The following is a 23,934-nucleotide window of genomic DNA, read 5'->3' as shown; positions in this document are numbered from 1 at the left end:
GATTTTGGCTGTTGACGGGAAGTATAACGCGCAGTTTGATTTAAACCTCCTATTTCGTCGCCTATTGATTTCAGATGATTGAAAAATCTACAGTGCTCCTATGCGCAACTGAATCGGGGTTCTTAGTGGACTTGACATGCTCTACGAACTTCTTCTCCAAACTTGAGGCTGATATATATTTTCCCCAACTGTGAGTCACATAGTTACTACTGCCCCTCCAATCATCATTTCGCATTTCAACAATAAGTACCTACCTAGGTAGCTCTTTGGGTTGTGACATAATCTTCAAGCAGGTCCTAATACCTGAAGCTATATGAATATGGCCAGAAAGGGTGGACATACTGTGTGATTTTGGCTAGCTCAAGAGCCACCATTTTGCAATACTACCGAGGACTGCCAGTTAGTCCACGGGTTAAATACCTGTGCGGAGCCATTGCTCAGTCATTTTATGTTCTTTGATAAATCGTGGCAGATCAGAGGCACCATTCGACATACGTAGTCCCATACATACAACCGACCGAGCTGAACCGTAGACATATACTCCTTTACCACTATTCAATAGAGACTAGTCTGGAGAAAGGCCAACGATATGTATAGGACAGCGAGGAAGAGGTCTTGGGAACCACATGTAGTGTATACCTGGGTCACGACCCGAATCTCGATGGAAGCAAGCCATCTCGATATCTACTTCTGCTCATCGTGCTCTACCATGATAACATGTTTTAGGGTGGGTCCCAACGCCGTGGTCAAGTAGAGAGCAAGCAGTACTCTCAGAGTATATGAATTGGCCAAGAACAAGGAGCGACGAGTAACATATTGCTTCGAACTGGGAGTGAACTGAGCTTCACAAATTGCCAGCAAAGTGACCCAATGGCCCCAATGGAAGATTGGACCGAAAACATAGACCCCCCAGAAGCTGTTCCCAGTTTAACACACGGCTCCTCCCTGGTTGCCACCGCGGCATGAGCTGCGGCCACAATCCTGAATCTCCGTCCATGTACCACCGCGGCACTCGACCTTTTCATCGCAATACAGGTTAGCAAGATTGACTGATGTTTCAGAATGGATATCTCAACATACCACACCGGTTCGGTCACAGCCGCAGAAGTTTCTATCTCCGTTTCCGGATTTGCAAGGGCTATTGGTACGTCTTTGGTCGGCACCAGCATTGCCACCACAGAGATCTCGTACAGCAAGCGTGGAAGCACTCACGGCGGTGGCAGCCATAAGGGTAAAGAGGAGAGCTGTAATCTTCATTGTGAAGGGGGCGTTTGGATTGAAGTTGTGGATTGTTCAAGAAGGGTTGACTTCCAAGAGTACGAGTTTGGGGAGGGTATCTCGATGCTTTTATACTTCGCGACAATGCTCCAGTCGTCTCTTAGTCAACGGAGTCATTACCCAAGACTCAATATTGGTATGACAGGACGAAGTACAGAGCGTAGTGAACAAACAATAGCCATTCCAAGCACAATACCTCGGATCTGACGAGTCACATAGGGGATAGGCCGCATTATTGGGTAAGATGAATTTAAAAGAGCGCCAACGTCAGGCCTCCCGCAGCCACGGGCGCCTTCTCAGCCTCATGTCCCCGCACCCGACGCCCCCTGGCCCCACGCTCTCGTACCTGCTCGTGCAAATAAGGATCATGTCACTCTATATGCCCATACAGAGAAACTTTGCGTACAGGTACACAGCAGTTGTCGAAATAGTCTCTACTATCCGACCAAAGCAAGGCCTGGCTCGAGGGTTCACCTAGGCACCTGAGCAGTTTCCAATATGTTGGTCAGATATCGACTATTTACCTATTCAGGTGCATGTACGGAGTACGGGCTAGGCAAGTTCCCCCATGGATCAAGAACAACTAATCATCTGGGCAAGATGTACGGAGTGCGGAGTACAAAAGAACATCCATCAATTTGACACATACCTCGTAGCCTCGTATCCTGTGTGATCTGTTGATTCTGGCAAATCACCTACTCTTTCGGAACACTCCATGCACAGCTTGTTGATCTTCGCCAACCGTGGACTTTCCTATGCAGAACTGTTTCACCCCAAATTTCTACCCCGTATTCGGTGAAGATGGCCTTATCTGACTGATATAGTCTTGATAGCTCGAGCTAAGTACTCCGTACGGAGTACCCCCATCTCGGCTTCCTATCCGCTGGGGTTGCATTGATTAGAGATATTGTAAAGGAAGTGGTTTCTTAGTGCGCAAACTCCGGGAATCTTTAGAATAATGAAAATCAGAGTTTGCTATTAGGCATATCCGATGTGGATTGGTATTTGATTATAATATAATAGTGGAAGAATATGCAGGCTGAGTATCTTCTGCCATCAATCGGAAATCTCCCAGAACAGGCCGGAAGCACCATTCGTGAGTGAATGTGGATTAGACGGGTTATGAGCCCGCTTCCAGCGTTATTTCCCCTCAGTGAGTTCTAGCCCTACAAGCAATATCCTTCATCCGCCATGGATACATGCAAGGTAGTGAAGAAACCTTCAACTACACGTTTGTTGGGTCTTCAAATGCACGTTTGTTGGGTCTGAGGTCAAACTACCTGCGTAATTGAGCAAGTGCCTCCTGCAGAAATGCATAGAAACAGCCAATCTAGGCCTAATTTACTACGTGTACGGAGTACTCCGAGCCGACTCGCGAGTTAGCGCGAATGTTGACATGTCAACGAGTTGCATTTGACACTGTACGTGCCAAGATTGTGTAGCTTGGCAAAATATGTACATTGATTGAGAAATGGCCTGGCAAACTCGGTACAAAACTATAGAATACCTCTAAGCTTACTCCGTGCTCCATACCGAGAAGGTCGAAAGGAATGGCACAGCAAACATGCATAGGATAGACACACTTTTCAACTTTGGCAATAAAGTGCTGGCAATAAGGTCATACTTATCGAAACCTTCCTCATCGTTGCCTTGATCAAGTGCTGCAGAAGTAATTCGTATCCGGGCACCAATAATAGTCACTCTCTGAAATGTTGATTAAATGATCGCCGTTGTTTTTGCTTCTTTGTCTGCAACATACGCACACCGCTCCTTCTCAATCGACGGGTACAAGGTAGCAATCAAAAGAACGCAAATGGGAGGGTTGTGTAACCAGATATGGATGTACATAAAGCTCTGGCTTACAATGTTGCACCGGGGGAAGTTTATAGGCACGCTGGTCATGTAGCTAGTCGTACTCGGTTCATTCGACGAGAGAATATGATTGTTACATGAGTCATTGCTGCTTTTATACAAATAATTCCCGCTATCAGGAAATCGTGGTAGTCCATGCTTTGATCGTGTAGTGGCTGACTTGGCTCTGTCTTGTTAGGCTGCCTATTCACCTTGGATCAGAGTCCTTGGTTTCAGCCCGGAGAGAAATCTTAGGGAAATAGCGGACATAGCTCCTGGTCCTCTAGTACTTCTTACTGTTTATTGCAGAGAATTGAATCCCAAATTATCCCCAGCGGTCTAGGAGGAGACTGGGGCAAAGCGCTAATGGCGTCTTCACTAAGTTCAGAACAAGCCGTAGAGATGTCTTGTAATCTGGAAGCTCGTAGGCATGAATAAAAGCCAGCAGCTTGAGAATATAGTAGCGAATAATGTTTTAAGTCTTTGCAATGGATGACTTACTCTTGGTTTATCTAGGGTTGTCTTTGAATATGCAATCTATACGGAGTAGTTGAGGCTGACTTAGTTCATGCAGCTAACAAGGAACCCACTTCAAATACTGCAGCCACGGCATTTTAGCATTGCGCCTCCTTCAAATCTTGAACGACGTGATTATATAGTCGATGCCCCTTTTGAGGTCGATTTTGATCCTTTGTAGACGTAAAATACTGTTCCTCATTCAAGAACCTAACAATGGATGCCTTTTTCCTACTAGTCTGCATTCTCGGCCTGTCTTTGAGTGGCTTATTTTGCCTTATTATTACAAAACTTCCAGTCAATGAGCAAACTGTGTACAAATCACAAGCATATATATGATTCGCATTCAGGTAACTGCAGTGGCTTCAAACCCGGTAGCCCAGCACAAAGCAAGCCGAACCCGAGTTATTCCCGAGTGCCGACATGCATGATTTGCAGGACTATATAATGTTTGATATCACGACGGGCTCTTATACGATTCGTAAACTCTTCATTCGCAATCGATAGGGCTAAATGCCTAAATTACTAGCATAAAATATGTTTTGTGCTAAATATTTTCGATCCAAATCCCCCGAACGAAAAGATTAGCGAAAATCTTGCAACTTGGTATGTCAGTGACACGATATGAGTATCTAGGTACTTCTAGCTCGATGGAAATTGGGCCTCCAGAATGCCTGATGAAGGATTCGACGAATGAGCGGGTTTGTTTTTGTCCTGGGCAGGTTTGTTCTCTTAATAATCTTTCCGTCATGAAAGTGGAACCAAAAACAGGCCGCACACGTCAGTGCCGTCCCTGATATAAGCCCCTCCATACCACGTCATCTTGTCACCATTCGAACATATTGGGTGTGTACCATTGTATATACGACGTACCGAAATGTCTCCCTCCACTATGAAGCAATGGGTCATTCAAGATAAGGAACACGACCTCGACGGCCTTGTTTACCAGGATGCCGCTGTTCCGAAAGTCGGTGAGAACGAAGTGCTAGTGAGGCTTGAAGCTGCATCGCTGAATTATCGCGATCTGATTATCCCCAAGGTATGGTGTTGTGGGGATATTAAACATTCTCCCGCGTAGACTCTGTCTCCTTGAGACTGCTGTCCCCTTGGCACATCATTTTCTAACTTTGACAGGGCCAATATCCATTCGCTCTGGATCTGCCTGTAGTGCCAGGCTCTGATGGTGCTGGTGAGGTTGTAGAGGTTGGATGCAAGGTTGCTCAGTTCAAGAAGGGCGATCGCGTCGCGACTCTCTTCAACCAGGGCCACCAATATGGCGAGATTGACTCATATGCCGCTGGAACGGGCCTTGGAGGTGTAATTGATGGCACCCTTCGCGAGTATGGTGTGTTCAATGAGCAGGGTCTGGTTAAGGCACCTAGCAATCTCACTGCCCTTGAGGCCAGCACCCTCCCATGTGCCGCACTCACCAGTTGGAATGCGCTATATGGCCTGAAGCCTTTGAAGCCTGGCCAGGTCGTTCTCGTTCAAGGAACCGGTGGTGTCAGCATATTTGGCTTGCAGGTGAGTCAATATTTTATCTAGCCCGAGTCCGATTTCACTGAACTGACTCCATTGTTTGATAGTTCGCCAAGGCTGCTGGCGCAACAGTCATTGCGACAACGTCTTCCGCCGAGAAGGCTGAGAAACTCAAGAAGCTCGGTGCTGATCATGTCATTAACTATAAGAATGACCCAAACTGGGGCGAGACTGCTCGCAAGCTGACACCCGATGCAGCTGGCGTTGACCACATTATTGAAGTGGGCGGCAGTGGAACTCTCCAGCAGAGCTTCAAGTGCGTGAAGTTTGAAGGTATCATTAGCGTCATTGGCTTCCTTGGAGGCGTGGACCCAAAGACTCAGCCGACTGTCTTGGAAACATTGAGTAACATCTGTACTGTTCGTGGTGTTTATGTCGGTAGCAAGGCCCTCATGAAGGATATGATTCGAGCCATCGAGGCCAATGATATCCATCCTGTGGTTGACGACAAGGTATTCACCCTTGATCAGGCACGTGAGGCCTATGATTACATGGTGAGTAGTCTTTCATTTCGTAGAAGTGATTGCATACTAACGGGTTGGATTGCAGTTCGCCCAGAAGCATTTTGGCAAATTGACCATCAAAATCAACTGATCGGCATAGAAGTAGAACGTGTTCCAATATATAGACGACATGATCAGCATACTGTCTTCAAATCAAGAATGATTTCAATCGGGCAAATTATTGAGATATCTTCTCTGCATGTTGTGATTTCCCTAGCAGTAAAAGGAGATCTTGACATAAGAACAAGCTCAGTCTCAGGCGCCAACAAAATGGTGACTCTAGAACTCGGCTGAGGAATAAGTTGAGATCAAAGCCTGGATTCGAGGGCCGATGTCCAGGGCAACTGGCATCTGATAGGTCCCCCGCCACTTTCATCATCACCTTCATCTGCAGGCAACCCCAACAACGACCTTCAACCTCGTTACACTTAATCATACACCCTCTCTATATGAGCTATTTCATCTTCAGTATCACACACATAACGAACATCTTTTGTCCTTGATTTCTGTTGCTGGACCAGAGAGCTGCTTTGACGGTCTACCCCTCTCCAATGCAGGTCAACACTCAAGATACCCCCTCAACCCTCCCAATCCGGGGTGCGAGCCAAATCACTCGGACGCAAACACCATTTATTCGTCCAGCGCAAATGGCCATGTTTGCCCGGATAACATCGTATCCCCCGTTGGGTCAAATCACTTGTCTGCGAAGGGCGCAAAAGGCATTGCGATCCGAAGAAGACGATGCGGTGAGTCTTCCGAATATGCCGTTCAGTTGATGTTATCCACTGCCGGGTTCCTTCTATAACCAGGGTGCAATTATACTGATATCACCAACAGCTACGGTTCACAGTGACAATCGAGTCCAGCAGCTCGTTCCCTACGCAATCGTGGGAAGCGCAGATTTGGCATAATATTACTGGATCCGAATGGACATCCTTGTCACTGCGGGAAGGCCGTCTTGATCATACACCTTTATTAACTGGGGATGATAGCGAATACAACTATCATCGCCATGTATTCTCGGGCGAGTTACTCCTGCCAGCAGCAGGTGGTCATGCCCGGTTTACTGTGCGGTTTCGCACTGGCCCAGACACAGATTGGCAATGGGCAAACCAGAAACATCCTGTGAGCGACGGTGAAATTGTATATAGCCCACGCCATTCCGACCTCGACAAGCGTGGGTCCACCGATCCAACTACACAAGCTCCCGGAGGTGATCTAGGAAGGTACATTGATAATCTTAATCACGAATTGCAGATTAAGTCGCGTTTGAGTGAAGCTCCAGGGTCAGTACTTTGGACGCTTTCTGGTGATATCGATGCCGTTCAAGATGGTGCATCCACAATCAAGCGACTTTCAATTGGCACCCCTTCGTCGGTGGTGAGGTATTTCTCACTGGTGCGTGTGTGGAGTCCATGGCTAGGTCCCAGGCATGGAAAAGATAAATTCCGACTGACCGAAGACGCGATATTGTGTTCTTTCTTGCGCGAAGATGGTAGACATCTTGTTATGCTGGCTGTGTCGGGTGTCAATGATGTCTTGACGGTGTTTCGGTCAAATGAAAAGGGTGAGGTTGTAGTCACAGCAAAGAGTGACAATTCAGAGCCATCGAGGTTTCATGTGCTGGTCAGTGCCGCAGAAGACTTTGAAGTCGCCATCTCCGCACTGATCTACGAAGCTCGGAAAGTGGTCAGGCCGTTCGCAAACCAGACTAATATTGATTTGGAAGAGCAAGTTCCATTGTCTCCACCGGGTGACGATATGGTTATTGTGGAGAAAGACCCAACTGCACAGTGGCTGTCTGAGTGGTTCGATGGTCTGACGTATTGTACCTGGAATGGACTGGGACAGGATCTTACGGAAGAGAGGATTTTGCACGCCTTGGATACATTAAAGTCCAATGGAATCAATATTGTCAATCTTATTATCGATGATGGTTGGCAGACTAACGACAATGAAGGAAACTCTCAATTCCAGCAAAGGTGGAAACAGTTCGAGGCACACCCAAAAGGATTCCCCAAGGGACTGAAGCACACAGTGGAAGCTATTCATCGCGTGCATCCTGGTATCGAACATATTGCCGTCTGGCATGCCTTTTTGGATATTGGGGAGGTATCTCACCAGATAGCGACCTAGCTCAAAGATTCAAAACAAAGCAAGTGAAGATCAAGGACCCTTCCACCAACGGCCCCATCGCGAAAAATCTGCCAGATGGTAAAATCCTTGCTATCGATCCTGATGATGTTCAACGATTCTACGACGAATTCTATGGCTACCTTAGCTCGGTCGGCATAGACTCCGTGAAGACCGATGCACAATTCTTTATCGATCTTCTTGAAGATCCAGAAGACCGCCAGAGATTCATGACTTCTTATCAAGATGCGTGGTCTATAGCATCACTGAAGCATTTCAGCACTCGGGCAATCTCATGCGGCTCAATGACCCCTCAAATAATCTTCCATTCACAAATGCCCACCAACAAACCCACAATTCCATTGCGAAACTCCGATGACTTTTTCCCGGATGTTCCTGCCTCTCACCCGTGGCATGTGTTCTGCAACGCTCATAACTCCTTGCTCACCCGCTTCTTGAATGTATTGCCCGACTGGGATATGTTCCAAACAAGTCATCCGTACGCATCATTCCATGCTGCAGCACGATGTGTGTCGGGAGGACCCATCTATATCACCGATGAGCCGGGCAAGCATGACTTGACTGTGTTGGACCAAATAGCTGCACCCACAGTCAAAGGAACTACGGTAATCCTACGCCCTAGTGTCATTGGACGCACAATCGACATGTACCACGGCTACAATGAAGGACATCTCCTGCGTGTGGGAAGCTACACTGGCTGGGCCAAGACTGGAAGTGGAATATTGGGCCTGTTCAATATTAATTCCGCGCAGGCTTCAAGTATAGTCTCCTTGATGGATTTCCCAGGGATCCATGAGGACTCCCACGGCCACTACATTGTACGTGCACATAGCAGCGGTAAGATCTCCACTCGCATGCGGCCCTTGACACAGAACTCCCTGGTTGCGGTTGTCCTGGAGCCAGAGGGCTGGGAGATTCTCACTGCGTACCCGACTTGCTCATTCACGCTGAAGGGAAGCCATGGATGTAACCCATCTGGTGATGGTCTGACACATGTGGCTGTCCTTGGTCTTCTAGGCAAGATGACCGGTGCAGCGGCTGTGGTGACTTCTGATATATCTCTTGTTGAGAACGGCCGTTTGCGATTTGACATTAGCTTGAAGGCGCTGGGAACCCTGGGGATTTATTTCTCCGATCTTCAAGACAGGACTATTGCGCGGAACTTTATGGTCATGATCTTGGGACGCGCAGTTCCGGAGGAGACGGTCTGGATAGAAGGTGGAGAGACTGCTAATGTGCTAGCAATTGATGTGTTGGCGGCTTGGAAGGCTATGAAGTTGGACAGTGGGTGGAGCAATGAGGCCTTTGTACAAGTGTTTGTGGGTTAAGAAGGGGCGAGTTTCTATATAGACTTGGACATTATCATCTGGTCTTCTTGATAGAGACAAACTATTTCAACGGAGTATCTCTGCTATATCTCTCTAGATGTCCGAGATAGTTCAAGTAGCCCTGAGCCCTAATCTGCACCCAAATCAGGGACATGATCAACAGGCCAGAGATAAGGACCGCATCATCAATGTTCCGGACTTATCGAAAGAATCTCGGAGCTTTCTCTACAGCCGTGAGCCCATTGGAAGCCGTGTCAATAATATTCGCATTCCAAAACCGGTCCAATGCGACCACAGTCGGCATCGCTCAGTCGGGCGCCATGCCGGAGCCTTCTCAACCGCCGTCACATCCCGTGCGGAGCGCGCAGCTTTGCCACAACAACAGCACTTCCGTTGCGCGGTGATAGCAATCGGCCGGTATTGTCTGCTTCGCAGTCCGGGACATGCTTTCAACAGCAGCGATGGATCACACAAAAGCATATCCAGCGTATGAAGGATGGAGAGAAGGAATGGGCTGGATTTGCCCAGGAAATCAAGGCAGGGACCCGGAAGAACTTCGCGCAACACTTGGAGGAGCGTGGTTTGATCCATGATGTTGTCGGGTATGGAGCACCTATTTCCACTTGATCCGGTTAATTTAGATTCGGGGTTATGTTTGAATGGCATGCTGATAGTTTCTTTCGATTGCAGAGAACGTGACTTGTTGCACAAGGTGTTAACGGAGAAGCGGGCTGGTATATACGTTGGAATTGATCCGACTGCTCCTTCAATGCACGTCGGACACATGCTGCCCTTCATGGTATTGGCTTGGGGATACGTCTGGGGTTTACCCGTAACTTTCTTGGTTAGTTTTCTTCGGCTCCTCGGCTCGATCGAAATCCCGCAGCTGACGTTGTATAGCTCGGCGGTGCTACATCTAGAGTCGGTGACCCTAGCGGGCGTCTTAAGGGCCGTGACGCAGTCCATTCCTCGATCCGAAAAGCAAATATGGCTAGCATGCACATGCAGCTGAAGAAGTTGGGATCGAGTATTGAGCACTATGGCAGAAGACATGGACACGAGAGGCACCCAATGTGGAAGCGGGCATTGACAAATAACAACACTTGGTGGAACTCGATGCCTTTCCTTGAGGTGTTGCGAGACCTCGGCGCTTTCATGCGACTTGGTCCTATGCTGGGCAGAGATACGTGAGTTGAGCCGGTTCCTATGGTACTGGGAACATGGGGTTGCTGATGTTTTCTACTAGTGTCAAGACTCGACTGACTCAAGGTGACGGCATGTCGTTTGCTGAGTTTTCTTATCCCCTCCTCCAGGCCTGGGATTGGTGGACCTTGTTCCAAAAGGGCACACAAATTCAAGTCGGAGGTGCCGATCAGTATGGAAACATCTTGTTTGGCATGGAAGCTGTCAAGTCTATCAGCCGGAATACCGCCGATGAGCAAGTCCGAAACCCATTAGAGTCTGAACTAGACCGGCCTATTGGCTTTACCACACCACTTCTGACGGCTCCATCCGGCGAGAAGTTCGGCAAGTCTGCAGGAAACGCTATCTGGCTCGATAAAGACCTCACTTCTACATTTGAACTTTACCAGTTCTTCGTGCGCACACCGGATGATACCGTTGAGCGTTACCTCAAGCTGTTCACTTTCATTCCCCTGCCCGAAATCGCTACCATTATGGAGGAGCAGAACAAGGACCCCTCCAAGCGTGTTGCGCAGCATAAGCTCGCCCTCGAGTTTGTCGAGCTTGTTCACGGCAAGGCCGAAGCTGATGCAGTAGCTCTTCAACACCGCCAGCTCTTCCGCCCCCGATCCTCCACGGCCGAGCCAACTCCTCTCCTTAAATCATCTACCCCTCCCTCGAGCCATGCGCAATCTCCCACTGCTGGCTTTGATAATCCTCAATCTGGTAACCCTTATGCTCCTCAAACAAACTGGTCCAACATGGGTGATATCAAGGTTACTCTCCCCGAATCTCTTGTTTTCAACCAGCCCTTCAACAAAATCCTTTGGTCAGCCGGCCTTGTTTCGTCCAAGAGCGAAGGTCACCGAGTCATCGTTAACAACGGCGCCAAAGTTGGAAGCCGTCCTGGCGATAGCGGTCCCATGACGGACCAACTGTCTTTCACGCCCATTCGACCATGGGATGCCGAGAAGACACGAGAGTTTGTCTTGAATGACAATCTCTTGATGCTCAAGCTCGGCAAGTGGAAGTTCAAGGCTGTCCACATTATCAGCGATGAAGAATTCCGCGCGCAAGGCCTCACAGCTCCTGGATGGGAGACCGAACCAGTTGAGCCGACTGAGCCGGCCAAGTCGGACTAAGTGTGTTCTGTGAACCTCCACTAGATCTGTAATTCTACAATATCCAATCTGTACAATATTATACATACTCTTTGAAGTCATCTGTGAAGTAATAACCAATCATAATAATCCGTGTAGCGAGAGAAAAAAAAGCCCGACACGGGTGAGGATGATCAATGGACAGGTCGAGTCCGGGCAAAGTGCTTTACGCGTCGACGCGATTCGCGCCCTGGGTCTTATCTCCTCCCCATCCCCAGTTCCCTCACAACTCCCTTAATTGCCATGCATTGAATTGGGAATATAGTGGTTTCATTTTGATCCGATATCTCACTTCCAACATATATAACAAAAAGCATGGCTAAACCATCGGCCTCCTCTCCGTCGGCGGCGTCCTCCCCGGCGCTGAAGCGCGCGACACCAAGCACCCAGAATATGCGAAGCCAGAAATCAATTCTGGGATTCTTCCAAAAATCATCACCAGCAACTCCTTCCAATAATCGCGTTCGAGAGCCGGCTTCTTCTCCCGCACAAAGAGCCGCGGAGCAGCGTAGCACTGTCAAGCCCACACCCAAGGAGCAAAAACGAAGCTTTTCAAGCTTTGCGCAGGACTTGAGTCCTGTACCGAGCAGCGATCTCCCGATACCAGAGGAAGTAGAGGAGAATGGAAAAATTTTGAAGGTATATCGGTCTTGAGCCTGCTTTTTGTTTGTTCCTTCGCGCTGACTGAACTCTTCGCTCGTCAGACTACCAAAGAGGCACAACAGGAGTCCGCCATGTCGCCTTCGCGTCGGGTACGTGGGAATTTGTGTTTCGATCCTTTACTTAATCCGCCCTGCTAACTTACTTCATGTAGGGTCAAAAGAAGGTCAGCTACAAGGAGTCTGACTCCGAGGGCGAAGATGACGATGAGGTTATTTTCCGTCCTAATCGCCAGGACCGTGTCTCTGGCCGGGCAGTGAAGAGAAGACGAAGCGAGCCAGAGAGCGAGGATGAGTTTAAAGCGGCCGGCGATGATATTGGATACTCGGACGATGGTATGTAGTTCCGGCGCTAGTACTTTTGCCTGGTACACGATTGACATTGGTATAGACATGGACGATTTTGTCGTCGCAGATGACTCTGAGGAAGAAGCTATCGCATCATCCACCAAACGGAAGAGACCCTCCACGCAATCTGCACGCAAGTCCGCCTCCAAATCCTCCTCCGTCCCCGCTCCTCCCCCACCTGTCGACGACATCGATATTGATATTCCCGAGGGAGAGGGTCCATCTGGCACCGCGAAGAAATGGACGTTTGATCCGGAAAACAGGGAACCTCGGAAGGAGCGGGCTGCTGTGGTTCCCTCCAAGGCACCGGCCAGTGCCAAAAAAGAGAAAGCCCACATTAAAGAGCCGGAGCAACGTTATTCATGGCTCGCGACGCTCAAGGATATCGATGGCAATCCAAAGGGCCACCCTGACTACGATCCCCGCACCATCTACATTCCTCCTCTTGCATGGTCCAGATTCTCGCCTTTCGAAAAACAATACTGGGAGATTAAACAGAAGTTTTGGGATACCGTTGTCTTCTTCAAGAAGGGCAAGTTCTATGAACTTTACGAGAACGACGCCACTATTGGTCACCAGCTTTTCGATCTCAAGCTCACTGACAGAGTCAATATGCGCATGGTCGGTGTTCCTGAGATGAGTTTAGATCACTGGGCAAACCAGTTTGTGGCCAAGGGCTTCAAGATTGCCCGTGTGGACCAGTCCGAATCTGCTCTCGGCAAAGAGATGCGTGAGAGGGAGGGCAAGAAGCCCACAAAAGAAGACAAGATCATCAAGCGAGAGCTCGCCTGCGTTCTCACTGCGGGAACGCTGGTTGAAGGGTCCATGCTCCAAGATGATATGTCTACCTACTGTGTTGCAATCAAGGAAGCAATTGTGGACGAACATCCTGCGTTCGGAATCTCTTTTGTTGATACCGCTACAGGTCAATTCTTTTTGTCTGAGTTTGTTGACGATGTGGACATGACCAAATTCGAGACTTTCGTCGCACAAACACGCCCTCGAGAGTTGTTGCTGGAGAAGTCTTGTGTTTCGCAGAAGGCCATGCGTATCCTCAAAAACAATACTGGCCCAACCACAATCTGGAACTTCATGAAACCAGGCAAAGAGTTCTGGGAATCAGATATCACAATTCGCGAGCTTGAGGCAAGCGAGTACTTCGTCTCCGCGGATGACGATAACCTCACAGCATGGCCTGAGGTTCTGCGTCAAGCCCGCGAAAAGGAGCTGCTGATGTGTGCATTTGGTGCTATGGTTCAATATCTGCGAGTGCTGAAGATTGAGCGTGACTTGATCACCATTGGCAACTTCACGTGGTATGACCCAATCAAGAAGGCTACCAGCCTTGTCTTGGATGGTCAGACTCTGATCAACATGGAAATCTTCGCCAACTCCTTTGATGGCGGCTCCGAAGGCACTTTGTTCCAATTGCTCAACCGCTGCATCACACCTTTCGGCAAGCGCATGTTCAAGCAATGGGTGTGCCACCCACTTGTGGATTCAAAGAAGATCAATGCAAGACTTGACGCCGTCGATGCCCTCAATGGTGACCCTAGTGTCCGCGATCAGTTCTCGTCCCAGTTAACAAAGATGCCGGATCTCGAGCGACTGATCTCTCGTATCCACGCTGGCAACTGCAAGGCTCAGGACTTTGTACGAGTCCTAGAAGGCTTTGAACAGATTGACTATACTATGGGTCTCTTGAAGGAAAGTGATATCGGTTCAAGCGAAAGCATTATTGGTGAACTGATAACCGCAATGCCTGATCTGGCCTCTCTGCTTGGCTACTGGAAGACCGCATTTGATCGGCCCAAGGCTAGGGAAAACGGAATTCTCGTTCCCGAGGCTGGCGTTGAAGAGGACTTTGATCATTCCCAAGAAATCATCGAACAACTCCACAAAGACCTCGATACACTACTCAAAAAGGCACGCCGAGACTTGGGCTCTTCTGCTATCTGCTACCGGGACAATGGCAAGGAGATTTACCAGCTCGAGGTCCCTATCAAGGTAAAGAACGTTCCCAAGGATTGGAACCAGATGTCTGCGACCAAACAGGTCAAGCGATACTACTTCCCTGAGCTACGAAGCCTCATTCGCAAGTTGCAAGAGGCCCAAGAAACCCATAGTCAAATTGTCAAGGAGGTTGCTCGACGGTTCCATGCCCGATTCGATGAGCACTACAGCACATGGCTTGCTGCTGTGAGAATCGTTTCGCAGCTTGACTGTCTAATCAGTTTAGCGAAGGCTTCTGGCGCTATTGGTCACCCCAGTTGCCGGCCAGTTTTCGTGGACGACGAACGAAGTGTCCTAGAGTTTGAGGAGCTCCGTCACCCTTGTCTTCTTTCCTCTGTCGAGGACTTTATTCCCAACGATATCCAGCTTGGAGGAGAGCATGCCAATATTGATTTGCTCACCGGTGCCAATGCTGCCGGAAAGTCCACTGTTCTTCGAATGGTATGTCAACACCTTTCCTCCATTTGTCTCATCTTGCTAACGAATCCAGACCTGTGTTGCGGTCATCATGGCTCAGATCGGTTGCTATCTTCCCTGTCAGTCAGCCCGATTGACCCCGGTCGACCGAATCATGTCCCGTCTGGGCGCAAACGACAACATCTTCGCAGCTCAGTCAACCTTCTTCGTCGAGTTGTCCGAGACAAAGAAAATTCTCTCCGAGGCTACTCCGCGATCACTAGTTATTCTTGATGAACTCGGTCGTGGAACTAGCTCTTATGATGGTGTCGCCGTGGCCCAGGCCGTGCTACATCACATTGCTACCCACATCGGCGCACTGGGCTTCTTTGCCACTCACTACCACTCGCTCGCTGCCGAGTTCGAAAACCACCCTGAAATCGCACCCAAGCGCATGGCTATCCACGTCGATGATGTCGAGCGCCGTGTCGCATTCCTATACAAGCTTGAGAAGGGCGTTGCGGAGGGCAGCTTCGGTATGCATTGTGCTTCTATGTGCGGTATCCCAAGCAAAGTCATCGAATGTGCCGAAAATGCTGCCAAGCAGTGGGAGCATACCAGCCGTCTCAAGGAAAGCCTCGAGCGTCGTAAGGGCGGTGGCTTCGTTGGTCTGGGGTGGTGGAGCGATGTAGCTTGGGCCCTGCGTGAAACTGTCACAGAGGAAGATTCAAACTCAGGGGATGTCTCCGATCGTGGCCTGGATGTCTTGATGAAGGCAATCGAGGCCCTCTAGTCATCGAGATATCTTTTTTTCAAGTGGCTTCTTATTTCTTTTGATCATCTTTGTAATGAACATTGTGCCTGTCTTTCCCTTCTACAGACGCTTCCTATCAGCTATCTTCTTGTCCTTTATGTGTGGGTTCAAAAGGCGCCCCGGGATTGTTCGGTTAACTTTCAGGCTTGATGGATCTTGTCTGCTAGTTTAAAAATTTGTATCTCCATAGCGAAGCAAGTGTTATTCAATTCATCATAATTTTTTCAATCAAGTCCGCGAGATAGGTCACTGTCATCATTGTTTTTTTGGGTTTTCGGATTATCTCTCTTCTCCATGCTTTCATTGAGCACAACAAGTGGTTCACAAATCCATCACACAAAGGTTTAGATCAATCATAGCAGGTAGTCATCCGTCTCACGTGCCTGCAAATGCCCTACTCAAACAAACACAGTATCAATCCACCAATCAGTCAACCCCTGAATTGCAAGACTCATATGCGCTGGCTTCCTCAGAGTCAGATCCCCCATGCATGTAACTATCCTCCCGATGCCGATGCTTTGTAACCTTCATATCACGGCCGGCTTTCTTCACTGGATCACCTTCCAGAGCAAGCCCAGCCATGGCATCTCCAATAAGGTCTTTAACCGGATCAGTCTGTATGTTCATCTTGGCCATCTTGTTGCGATGGTCCTTGTGAGGCTGCATCTTAACTGACCCAGGTTCGGTGTGAGCGCCGGAAGATTGCCGTCCACTTTCATCCATCTCACTCTGCTCGTTTGTGCTATCGGTCGCACCACCCGAGGTCGCAACTCGCTTGCGCTTGGCGCTACCATGGCTATTGCGGTGAGAGGAGGTTTTGATGTCTTCAGTCAATGAAATATTGGAGCTTTCGTCGGTAGGGCTATTCTCAGAGAAGTATGTATCTCTGAGGCGCTTTTTAATCGGCTTGACTCTGTCCCGGCCTACATGAGCGCTTGAGATTCCGGTACGTCCACGAGACAGATATCGGTTGTGATTTATAGCATTGCCTGTAGTGTCTTTTGTGTGACCATCGTCCTTTGTAGCCTTTTCCTTGGTGTTCCGGCGATCAGCGCAGCGTGGAAATTCGATGTTCATCCCAGAAATGCCATCGTTCTCAATTTCATTTCCCTCTCCATCACTGTCTGGGACGGTCTTTCTCTGGCGTGTCCCTTGCTGGTGATGGCTCTTCGGGGATAGATGGTCGGTGTCTGATTCTGATGTCTCTTCGTATCCTTCGTCAGAATTGAAAAGATATTTTGGCTTTTTGATCTTTTGCTTCCGTTTCCGACGCAGGAAGCGTCGGGCGTAGGGGGAGTTGTTCAGGATATCGCCATCAGAAGTCTCCTCTGCGCTATCTGCATGTGCTCCGAAATCTAGCTTGCCTGACTGGTTATCACACAGGGCTTGTAAGTTTTTCAGAGCTTCGCGGAAGCACCTGATGCTGGTGTGGAGTTCTACATGCATCATCTGCGATAGGCGTTTGAAATCGAGTTCCTAGGCACATATTAGTTGGGCCAAATAAAGGTAAGCATATGTGAACAACTGTGCTATTGTAGCAGAGGTTTGCAAGAAGCAAGAACTTCACGTCGATCCCTTTGAGACCCATCCACGGAGGGTACTTGGTATGTTTCTGGGAGAACATGGTCCCTTGGTTGGCGGGAATTATCCTGGTTGTGGGTATGTGGATAGTAATCACAGAATCGTGGAATCAGCAAAGGGGGTAACCTTGGAACGAGCGAGGAAGGGAGTTTATACTGCACATTCATGTACAGCCCAAAACCTACATACAATTTACGGGCTATGTGATTTTACTGAGCAATGCTTGTTTTGCTTTGGCAAATATCTGGTTATCTGGCCATTCCTATGAGGGAGGGCAAACTAGATACATTAAGAAAAAATGCCTCGATTGGTATTTCACAGGATTCATTTCCTTTTCCACTGGGAAGGTTCCGTGCAACAGCTGCATACAACTCCTTTGTAGAATAAAGGAAGACTCGACTCAAGATTCCATCCATAGCTCTCTCTCATTGCACGTCCTGCAAGTTCGAATGTGATGCACCAGCACTTAATCAGTGGGCTCGACCTTGATAGTGCAGGAATCCTCGGGGTTGCTATCCAAGTCATTGGTGTTCGCCTTGAGGGGAGTATCGACCTTGGGATCAGCACCTTCGGTGGAGTAAAAGTAGCTGGTGTAGTAGTCCTCCGAATGGTCATCATCAACTGGCTCCTGCTTAATTTCCTTGGCAGGGGACTTTACTTTCAGCTCAGATGCAGCCTCAGTCTTGAGATCAGGCTCTATGTCGTTCAGAAAATCGAAATCGAGCTGGATCTTGCGGCGCTTGACAGGAGGCTTGCCTTTGATCAAAGACTCATCCTCGAACTTGTCGAGCTGGTCCTCGAACATCTTGTGCAGCTTACGCCTGACAGCTGGGTAGCGGGTGCTGGCTGACTTCTTCTTCATTCCAGCGAGAAAACCGAGCTTATCGTAGTCAAGCTAGTACAGATGTATCATCAGCACAAGCCATTCGTCTGAATTTGGTTGGGGAAGCTTACTTTGCCGCCAGCAGTAGAGCAGAAGGTGCTGGCCAGCATGAGGTTCAATTCGGCAGCACTAAGGTCGCCAAAGCCAGGCTTCTTAGGAGACTGGCTGGACATTGCGTAATGGTAATTGAGATGGTTACAGGATTGGATGAAAGCCAACTGCTTTGTTCTGTGTGAGATGAATGAAGTGGAAGAGTGGAAGAGCGAAGAAGGTTCGTCGGCGGCAGAGGGTTAATAAATCGACGGCACACGTACGTGTCGTCAGGGCGATACCAAAAGTATTACATCGCTTTGCTTCACCTGAGACGAGAATACGTGAGTCTGGATCTACTCGAGGACGTGTAACCGTCGCGATGCGTGAGGACTAGTACGAAAGACTCGGTAAACTCCGTCGCCGAGCCATGCCGCATGGGTACTATTCTGTCCACTGTTTAGGGTGGTTATTACGATGCCTGATACGACGAGACGAATAATACGAGTATCTCAGCAGTAGCAGTGTAATATCACAAAACCCAGATCGCGAGAAAGTCCAATTGGCAGCGAAGCGTGTGGGTGGAGGCCATTAAAACGGGGGATTGGAAAAACGAATATTGAAGATGACTATTGGGGGGACTGATACGACTCGATATGGAAGTATAGACTGCGAGTTGGCTTTTTCGAACCGAATATCTACATGGCCGTTATGCATTGAGTTAGATCATAACAGATTTATCGAAGTTGGTTCATAGATCGCAAGTTCCAGCCCAGATCTAGAATATGTAGGTTCATGGCATGGGCCTGTTTCCGCTATGCATTCAGCCAGAACTTGAGACGAAACGAGTGCTTATTGTAACATCATAGGAAGCAGAGCCGCTGGTCCTCTTGACGCTACTAAAGTGAGAAAGGCCGCCTATTCTCATACTGATGGGGGTTGTGTAGCTGTGGCGGGTGCAGCAGATGCACCCACTGTAGTAGAACTGCGGTCGAATGGAGCCCCGTTGTTCAACTGTATCTATATTTTTGCTACGGCATGTATTCTGGCTATTTCCCTCGAAACGGCTGGTTCTAGCAGAGTCTATGATGATCCTATGGAGTCCGCTGTTAACTTTTCGCTTAGATGTATGAAATTGAACGGGTTGTTGGCGCATCGCTTGGTTCCTTGCATATGAACACCCCCAGGAGATAGTAAAACTCACAATCGGTGTGACTGGCGTCTTCAGCCAATATTTTCTGATGTTTTTTCAGGGAGGTGGTGGAAGTCATAGAGCCTCAGTGGGTAGAAAAGAATTCGAGGGTGAAAAATCCCAGTTTTTATGCTACGGAAAGGACACTCCATATAGATCAAAATGTCGGACTTTGACAGTGTCAGAAAGGAGAACCCGACAAGGTCTAAGGAAGACCACTGCTGCGGTGGTGCATAGCGGCCTCAATTAGAATGCAAACGTCGGTCTGTTTCCTGCCTTGGTGCCTTGATTTAAAACCAGGCGAAAGCTAACATACCTGGATTGCCAGGGGGGGATGACCAAAGGAGGGCAACTATAGCACTAACTTAAAAATATGGTAAAGACGATATGAGTGCTACGGCATATGGTTCCCATAGCTGCGATCTGCACTTCAACAATGAGCCTACACTTCATCTTTGTTTGATCATCGATCCAACAAACAACATCTAAATCCGTATAGCATGCGAGATGGCAAGAGAATTCCATTTAAGTACCTTGAGACATAAATAATAAGAATCTCAAAGTCGCGCAAAAGGATGAAATTCAAGTTGACCTCCGCAAGCTTCCCTCAAAACCACGGCTTTCTCATCATCAAATTACCACCAAGCCTCCTCCTCCCATGCTCCTCCTAAAAACCATTAAGTGCCAATTAGATCTTTGTCAATTTGTGTCCTTCTCTCGTGCTTAGGATTCAAAGTGCTGGAATCTATGCATCCTCGCCTGCGGGCGAGGGAGAAATCGAGGGTGAAGAAGGGCGTTTCTGCTTGACAGCCCAGTCAAGGGCAGCCTCAGTGGCCTGGACATCGAGCTCGCCGGTAAAATGGCCTTTCTTGCCTTCGCCATGGTCCTCGATTCTGGCCTTGTCCATCAGCTCGGTGGTTTCAACTGCAGTGGGAGATGCCTCAACCATGGAATTCTCTGTCTCCTCTTCCTCGGAATTGTTGACCTCGGGCTTGATAATCACCCCTGCATCATCGGATGTCGCAGCGGCGTCACTGGCAGAGCCTTCAACAGAGGACTTGATAGCAGCCTTGGCAGTACGCTTGTTGACCGGCTTGGGGGCAGAGTTGTGGAGGGCCTCATCCTCGCTTGTCTCAGTTTCGGTAGCAGTTTTGGCAGATTTCACTTTCTTGGCAGACTTCGAGGCCTTAGGAGCTGCGGCTTTGGGTTTATTGGGGGTACGAGGCTTCTTCGCCTTGACAGCAGACTTTCTCCTCTTGGCAGGAGTCTCACCCTGGCCCTCGTTACCTTCAGCTGCATCGTTGCCGCTCGCAATCATTTTGTCAATCTTGCGCTTCGCATTTCGAAACAATGTCTGAGCAGACGACATCTTGACTCCGACATAGGCAGCAAGTTGTTGGTAGTCAACCTTCATGATTGATTGTGTTAGCAAATCCATTGGATCTGGAATATTAGGGCTGGATGGTATACCTTGCCATTTTTGATGCAGACATTTGCCATCACGAGCAGGTTGGTTTCAGTTCTGGATAGCCCAGCAAACAAGCTGCTTTCTTTGCCAGATCCACGATTAGCCATTGTGGACGTTCCTTGTTGGTAACAGGAGCAGGGGTATTGTACTCGGTAGTCGATCCTTTGGTTCGGACTCGGATTCGAGGCTGCACGTACGCACAGAGGGATGGGTTTGTTGCAGGTAAAAGTGAAGTGCGAGTTAAGTAACGTGAATGTAAAGTAGGGGCAAGGAAACAGCGTGGTTGAGAACGGGAAATCGCAGAAAGCGACGGAGGGTGCAAATGTAGAATACTGGAAGGCAACGAGGTGGTGTGGTTGAAAAGAAAAAGAAGAATATCAAGGAATCAGAACTCCCAGTGGCTGGAAAGAGAGCAAAAGGCAGATGTCAATTAGAAAAGAAGGTACTCGATGGTTGTTGAGGAGAAGAGAACTGGGTTCGGTGCAGACAACTCGTTTTATACTCTTGAAAATGCATATTGGGACGAGGGAAATGATGAAAACAATCGTATTCGGCGCTCTCCAAACGTTTCAGGTTCAGAATCCCAGAGATGAGAGGAATCTGAGAGATAAATGCGAGTAAAATGCGCGATTTTCGACTTACGTACCTACGCCTACATAGAAATCTGCTTCAGTTTTCATTTGGAATAACAGAATGAGCACCAACAGACATGCCTATTCTGCCAGAGGAGAATCTCGTATAAGTTCCTAGTGAGAGGGAATTCTGAATCTACTGCACTTTCAGGATTATAGAGATTCTAGGCATCATGGAACAAATATTGATGCAATCAGTTTTAATCGCCAGCAAGCCTGAGCCAATCCAGATGCTCAATCAAGACTTCAATGTCCAGGCCCTCGAAATGTGTGGTAACATCCGCAAATAAACAGCTTGTCCTTCACGAATCTATTGCTTGATTCCGATGCTGTATGGCAGTCTCTGTTCAGTTTCAATTAACATCCCAATCTTCTTTTATTTCTACCTCCATACTGCGAAGGGACATGACGTCCAGTGTCCCAATAGACCTTTTGGCCTATTTGATGTCTGAATCATGCCTGATTCTAGATCGCTTGTTTGACCGCTTTATACAGTCACTGTAAATGAAGCTACTCCTATCATCGTTTTCATCATTATCATCGCCCCAAAGCTATTGCCACCTCCAACCACCGTCATGACGCACGAAATGCTAGCCTACATTGATACTGAGCCTCACAAAGCCGAGATACTCGATCTTCTCCAGCAAAAGCCACCCATGAAGCTATACGCACCATTCTTGAGCTGGACGGACGACGGAAGACAGAGGACGGAAGTTTACCTTGAGCTAGGTGTGAAGCGGGGACGCAGGTAGTAGTGAGGGTAGAGATTGAGAGATAGAAGAGAAGGGAGTATCATCAAATAAAAATGCATTCATGGCCAGGCTCGGGGGGTCTATAATATTTTGTATGGTGGGAATAGCTTCATTTTATTGGACTTGGGCACTTTGGATATTTTAATTTCTGCCTGTTCAAAATAAGGCACCAATAAGGGATTTCAGGGTATCAAATAGGCCAAAAGGTCTATTGGGATATTTACCGTTATGCCTCTTCGCAGTATGGAGGTAGAAATAAAAGAGAAATTGGGATTTCATTGAAATCGAACAGAGGCTGCTATACTCCGTACTCCGTACACCTTCGCACATTGATCAATCAATTCACACTGTACAATCTTACAATTGGTTCTATCTAAATCCTCCGCCTTCGCTGTCCTGACTAGATCACACTGTGGAGATGAGATTTCAAATTCAAGAGCAGATATCTGTATGAATATGGCATTCTAAAGATCATATATAACGGCTTGGCTTCTATCCTGTACTATCCAAGTGCAAGCAATCTCCAGCCACTTTCTGCGTGTCTTTCGAGACGTCTTTCGAGTTGCTCTTCAAGGCCTTTTTGGGGGTCTTTCGAAACGTCTTTCACGACCGTTCTCGATGTATACCTGAAGATATCATTTGCGTGGTCTCCCGCAATGGCCTTCGGGGTGTCATTCGCGACCTCTTTGGGAATGCCCTCATAATATCATCCTTCATATTGTTCTTAATCTCTTCCAAAACCTTGGTCCCTACTTTCTCTTTCATAACATGAGGATATCATTCATGATATCTTCCGCTATGTCCTCTGAGATAGTATCAAGCACCTCTTTCCCGAAGCTGTTGGAAACGCTGATTGAGAGACTATACAGAGCTTTTTTTAAAAATGTCTGCTGTGCTAACATACAGGATGTCATTTGCATGAAAGATATAGCCATCGTTATAACGTTGATCTAAATGTGATATAAGGTCAGCGAAGTAGCCACACAGACCTACCTAGAAAGCATAGATCCGATTTGTATTGTCCTGATTTCAAGCAACCTAGTACCTACCAGACTTCGCATCGCGTGCATACATGTACTTTTTCGTTTAAGCATTCCAAAATCGCCTGAGGGTCACTATCTCTGCTTAATTCAGCATTATGGAGACCGTGACGCTTCTGGAATTCCATCGAGCATGTCTCTATATATACGTTTTATAGGGCTTTTTAAGGATGTCTTCCAGGATATCTTCTGAAATATCGTTCATCATAGCTTTCGTGATACCATTTAGGATACCATCCGAAAGGTTATTTGTGATGGCTGTTATAATGTATTACAGCGCTTGGTATGACATCTTCTCACAAGATTCTGCTTTTGCGCTGTCATTGGGATGTCTTTGGGAATCTAACAAGGGAGAGGTGACAACACACCCACGGTAAGAGAGCCGATCCACTCTAAGAGCCTCGGCATAGGCAAAACTGCATTGATCTGACGCTCTTAGAATATCATTATGTTGTAGACCTTTCATCGACTCATAGTATCTACTCATGTAACACAATATTACTACGATGCTACGTATACCAAGCGTCATGGCCTTGATCCATGCAAACTGAAACACACATTTCCTATGAATGTTCATATAAGGGATATAATGGATTTATATATTGATCGATGGAC

At 48.0% G+C, this 23,934-nt stretch overlaps 8 protein-coding genes across 8 annotated transcripts; 4 read left to right on the top strand and 4 right to left on the bottom strand.

Moving 5' to 3' along the window:
• Window positions 1-927: 927 nt before the first annotated feature.
• N7457_003267 (uncharacterized protein) lies at window positions 928-1,257 on the bottom strand (the record flags this gene model as incomplete). The annotated part of the gene is made up of 2 exons (XM_057174312.1): window positions 928-1,017; window positions 1,081-1,257. The coding sequence occupies 2 exons, from the start codon at window positions 1,255-1,257 to the stop codon at window positions 928-930; spliced, it is 267 nt and encodes an 88-aa protein (XP_057034463.1).
• Window positions 1,258-4,522: 3,265 nt separating this feature from the next.
• On the top strand, window positions 4,523-9,169 carry N7457_003266 (putative raffinose synthase protein Sip1; the record flags this gene model as incomplete). Its single annotated transcript, XM_057174311.1, has 5 exons — window positions 4,523-4,684; window positions 4,780-5,169; window positions 5,232-5,678; window positions 6,525-7,752; window positions 7,824-9,169. 5 exons carry the CDS (start codon window positions 4,523-4,525, stop codon window positions 9,167-9,169), a joined length of 3,573 nt encoding a protein of 1,190 aa, XP_057034462.1.
• Window positions 9,170-9,454: 285 nt separating this feature from the next.
• N7457_003265 (Tyrosyl-tRNA synthetase mitochondrial) lies at window positions 9,455-9,796 on the top strand (the record flags this gene model as incomplete). The annotated part of the gene is made up of 1 exon (XM_057174310.1): window positions 9,455-9,796. One exon carries the CDS (start codon window positions 9,455-9,457, stop codon window positions 9,794-9,796), a length of 342 nt encoding a protein of 113 aa, XP_057034461.1.
• Window positions 9,797-9,938: 142 nt separating this feature from the next.
• Window positions 9,939-11,493, top strand: N7457_003264 (uncharacterized protein; the record flags this gene model as incomplete). The annotated part of the gene is made up of 3 exons (XM_057174309.1): window positions 9,939-10,013; window positions 10,070-10,356; window positions 10,416-11,493. 3 exons carry the CDS (start codon window positions 9,939-9,941, stop codon window positions 11,491-11,493), a joined length of 1,440 nt encoding a protein of 479 aa, XP_057034460.1.
• A 333-nt stretch (window positions 11,494-11,826) lies between these two features.
• Window positions 11,827-15,720, top strand: N7457_003263 (mismatch repair ATPase MSH6; the record flags this gene model as incomplete). The annotated part of the gene is made up of 5 exons (XM_057174308.1): window positions 11,827-12,150; window positions 12,216-12,263; window positions 12,326-12,506; window positions 12,562-14,972; window positions 15,022-15,720. 5 exons carry the CDS (start codon window positions 11,827-11,829, stop codon window positions 15,718-15,720), a joined length of 3,663 nt encoding a protein of 1,220 aa, XP_057034459.1.
• A 447-nt stretch (window positions 15,721-16,167) lies between these two features.
• Window positions 16,168-17,187, bottom strand: N7457_003262 (uncharacterized protein; the record flags this gene model as incomplete). The annotated part of the gene is made up of 1 exon (XM_057174307.1): window positions 16,168-17,187. One exon carries the CDS (start codon window positions 17,185-17,187, stop codon window positions 16,168-16,170), a length of 1,020 nt encoding a protein of 339 aa, XP_057034458.1.
• Window positions 17,188-17,788: 601 nt separating this feature from the next.
• N7457_003261 (uncharacterized protein) lies at window positions 17,789-18,378 on the bottom strand (the record flags this gene model as incomplete). Its single annotated transcript, XM_057174306.1, has 2 exons — window positions 17,789-18,217; window positions 18,277-18,378. 2 exons carry the CDS (start codon window positions 18,376-18,378, stop codon window positions 17,789-17,791), a joined length of 531 nt encoding a protein of 176 aa, XP_057034457.1.
• A 1,794-nt stretch (window positions 18,379-20,172) lies between these two features.
• On the bottom strand, window positions 20,173-21,002 carry N7457_003260 (putative histone h1.3.; the record flags this gene model as incomplete). The annotated part of the gene is made up of 2 exons (XM_057174305.1): window positions 20,173-20,835; window positions 20,898-21,002. The coding sequence occupies 2 exons, from the start codon at window positions 21,000-21,002 to the stop codon at window positions 20,173-20,175; spliced, it is 768 nt and encodes a 255-aa protein (XP_057034456.1).
• Window positions 21,003-23,934: the final 2,932 nt, after the last annotated feature.

The sequence above is a fragment of the Penicillium paradoxum genome (assembly GCF_028828445.1).
Source record: "Penicillium paradoxum strain IBT 22861 chromosome Unknown utg000003l_segment0_segment0, whole genome shotgun sequence".
Taxonomy (NCBI): domain Eukaryota; kingdom Fungi; phylum Ascomycota; class Eurotiomycetes; order Eurotiales; family Aspergillaceae; genus Penicillium; species Penicillium paradoxum.
The sequence above is the reverse complement of the archived record's forward strand: the minus strand, read 5'-3'. Positions and strand labels throughout refer to the sequence as shown.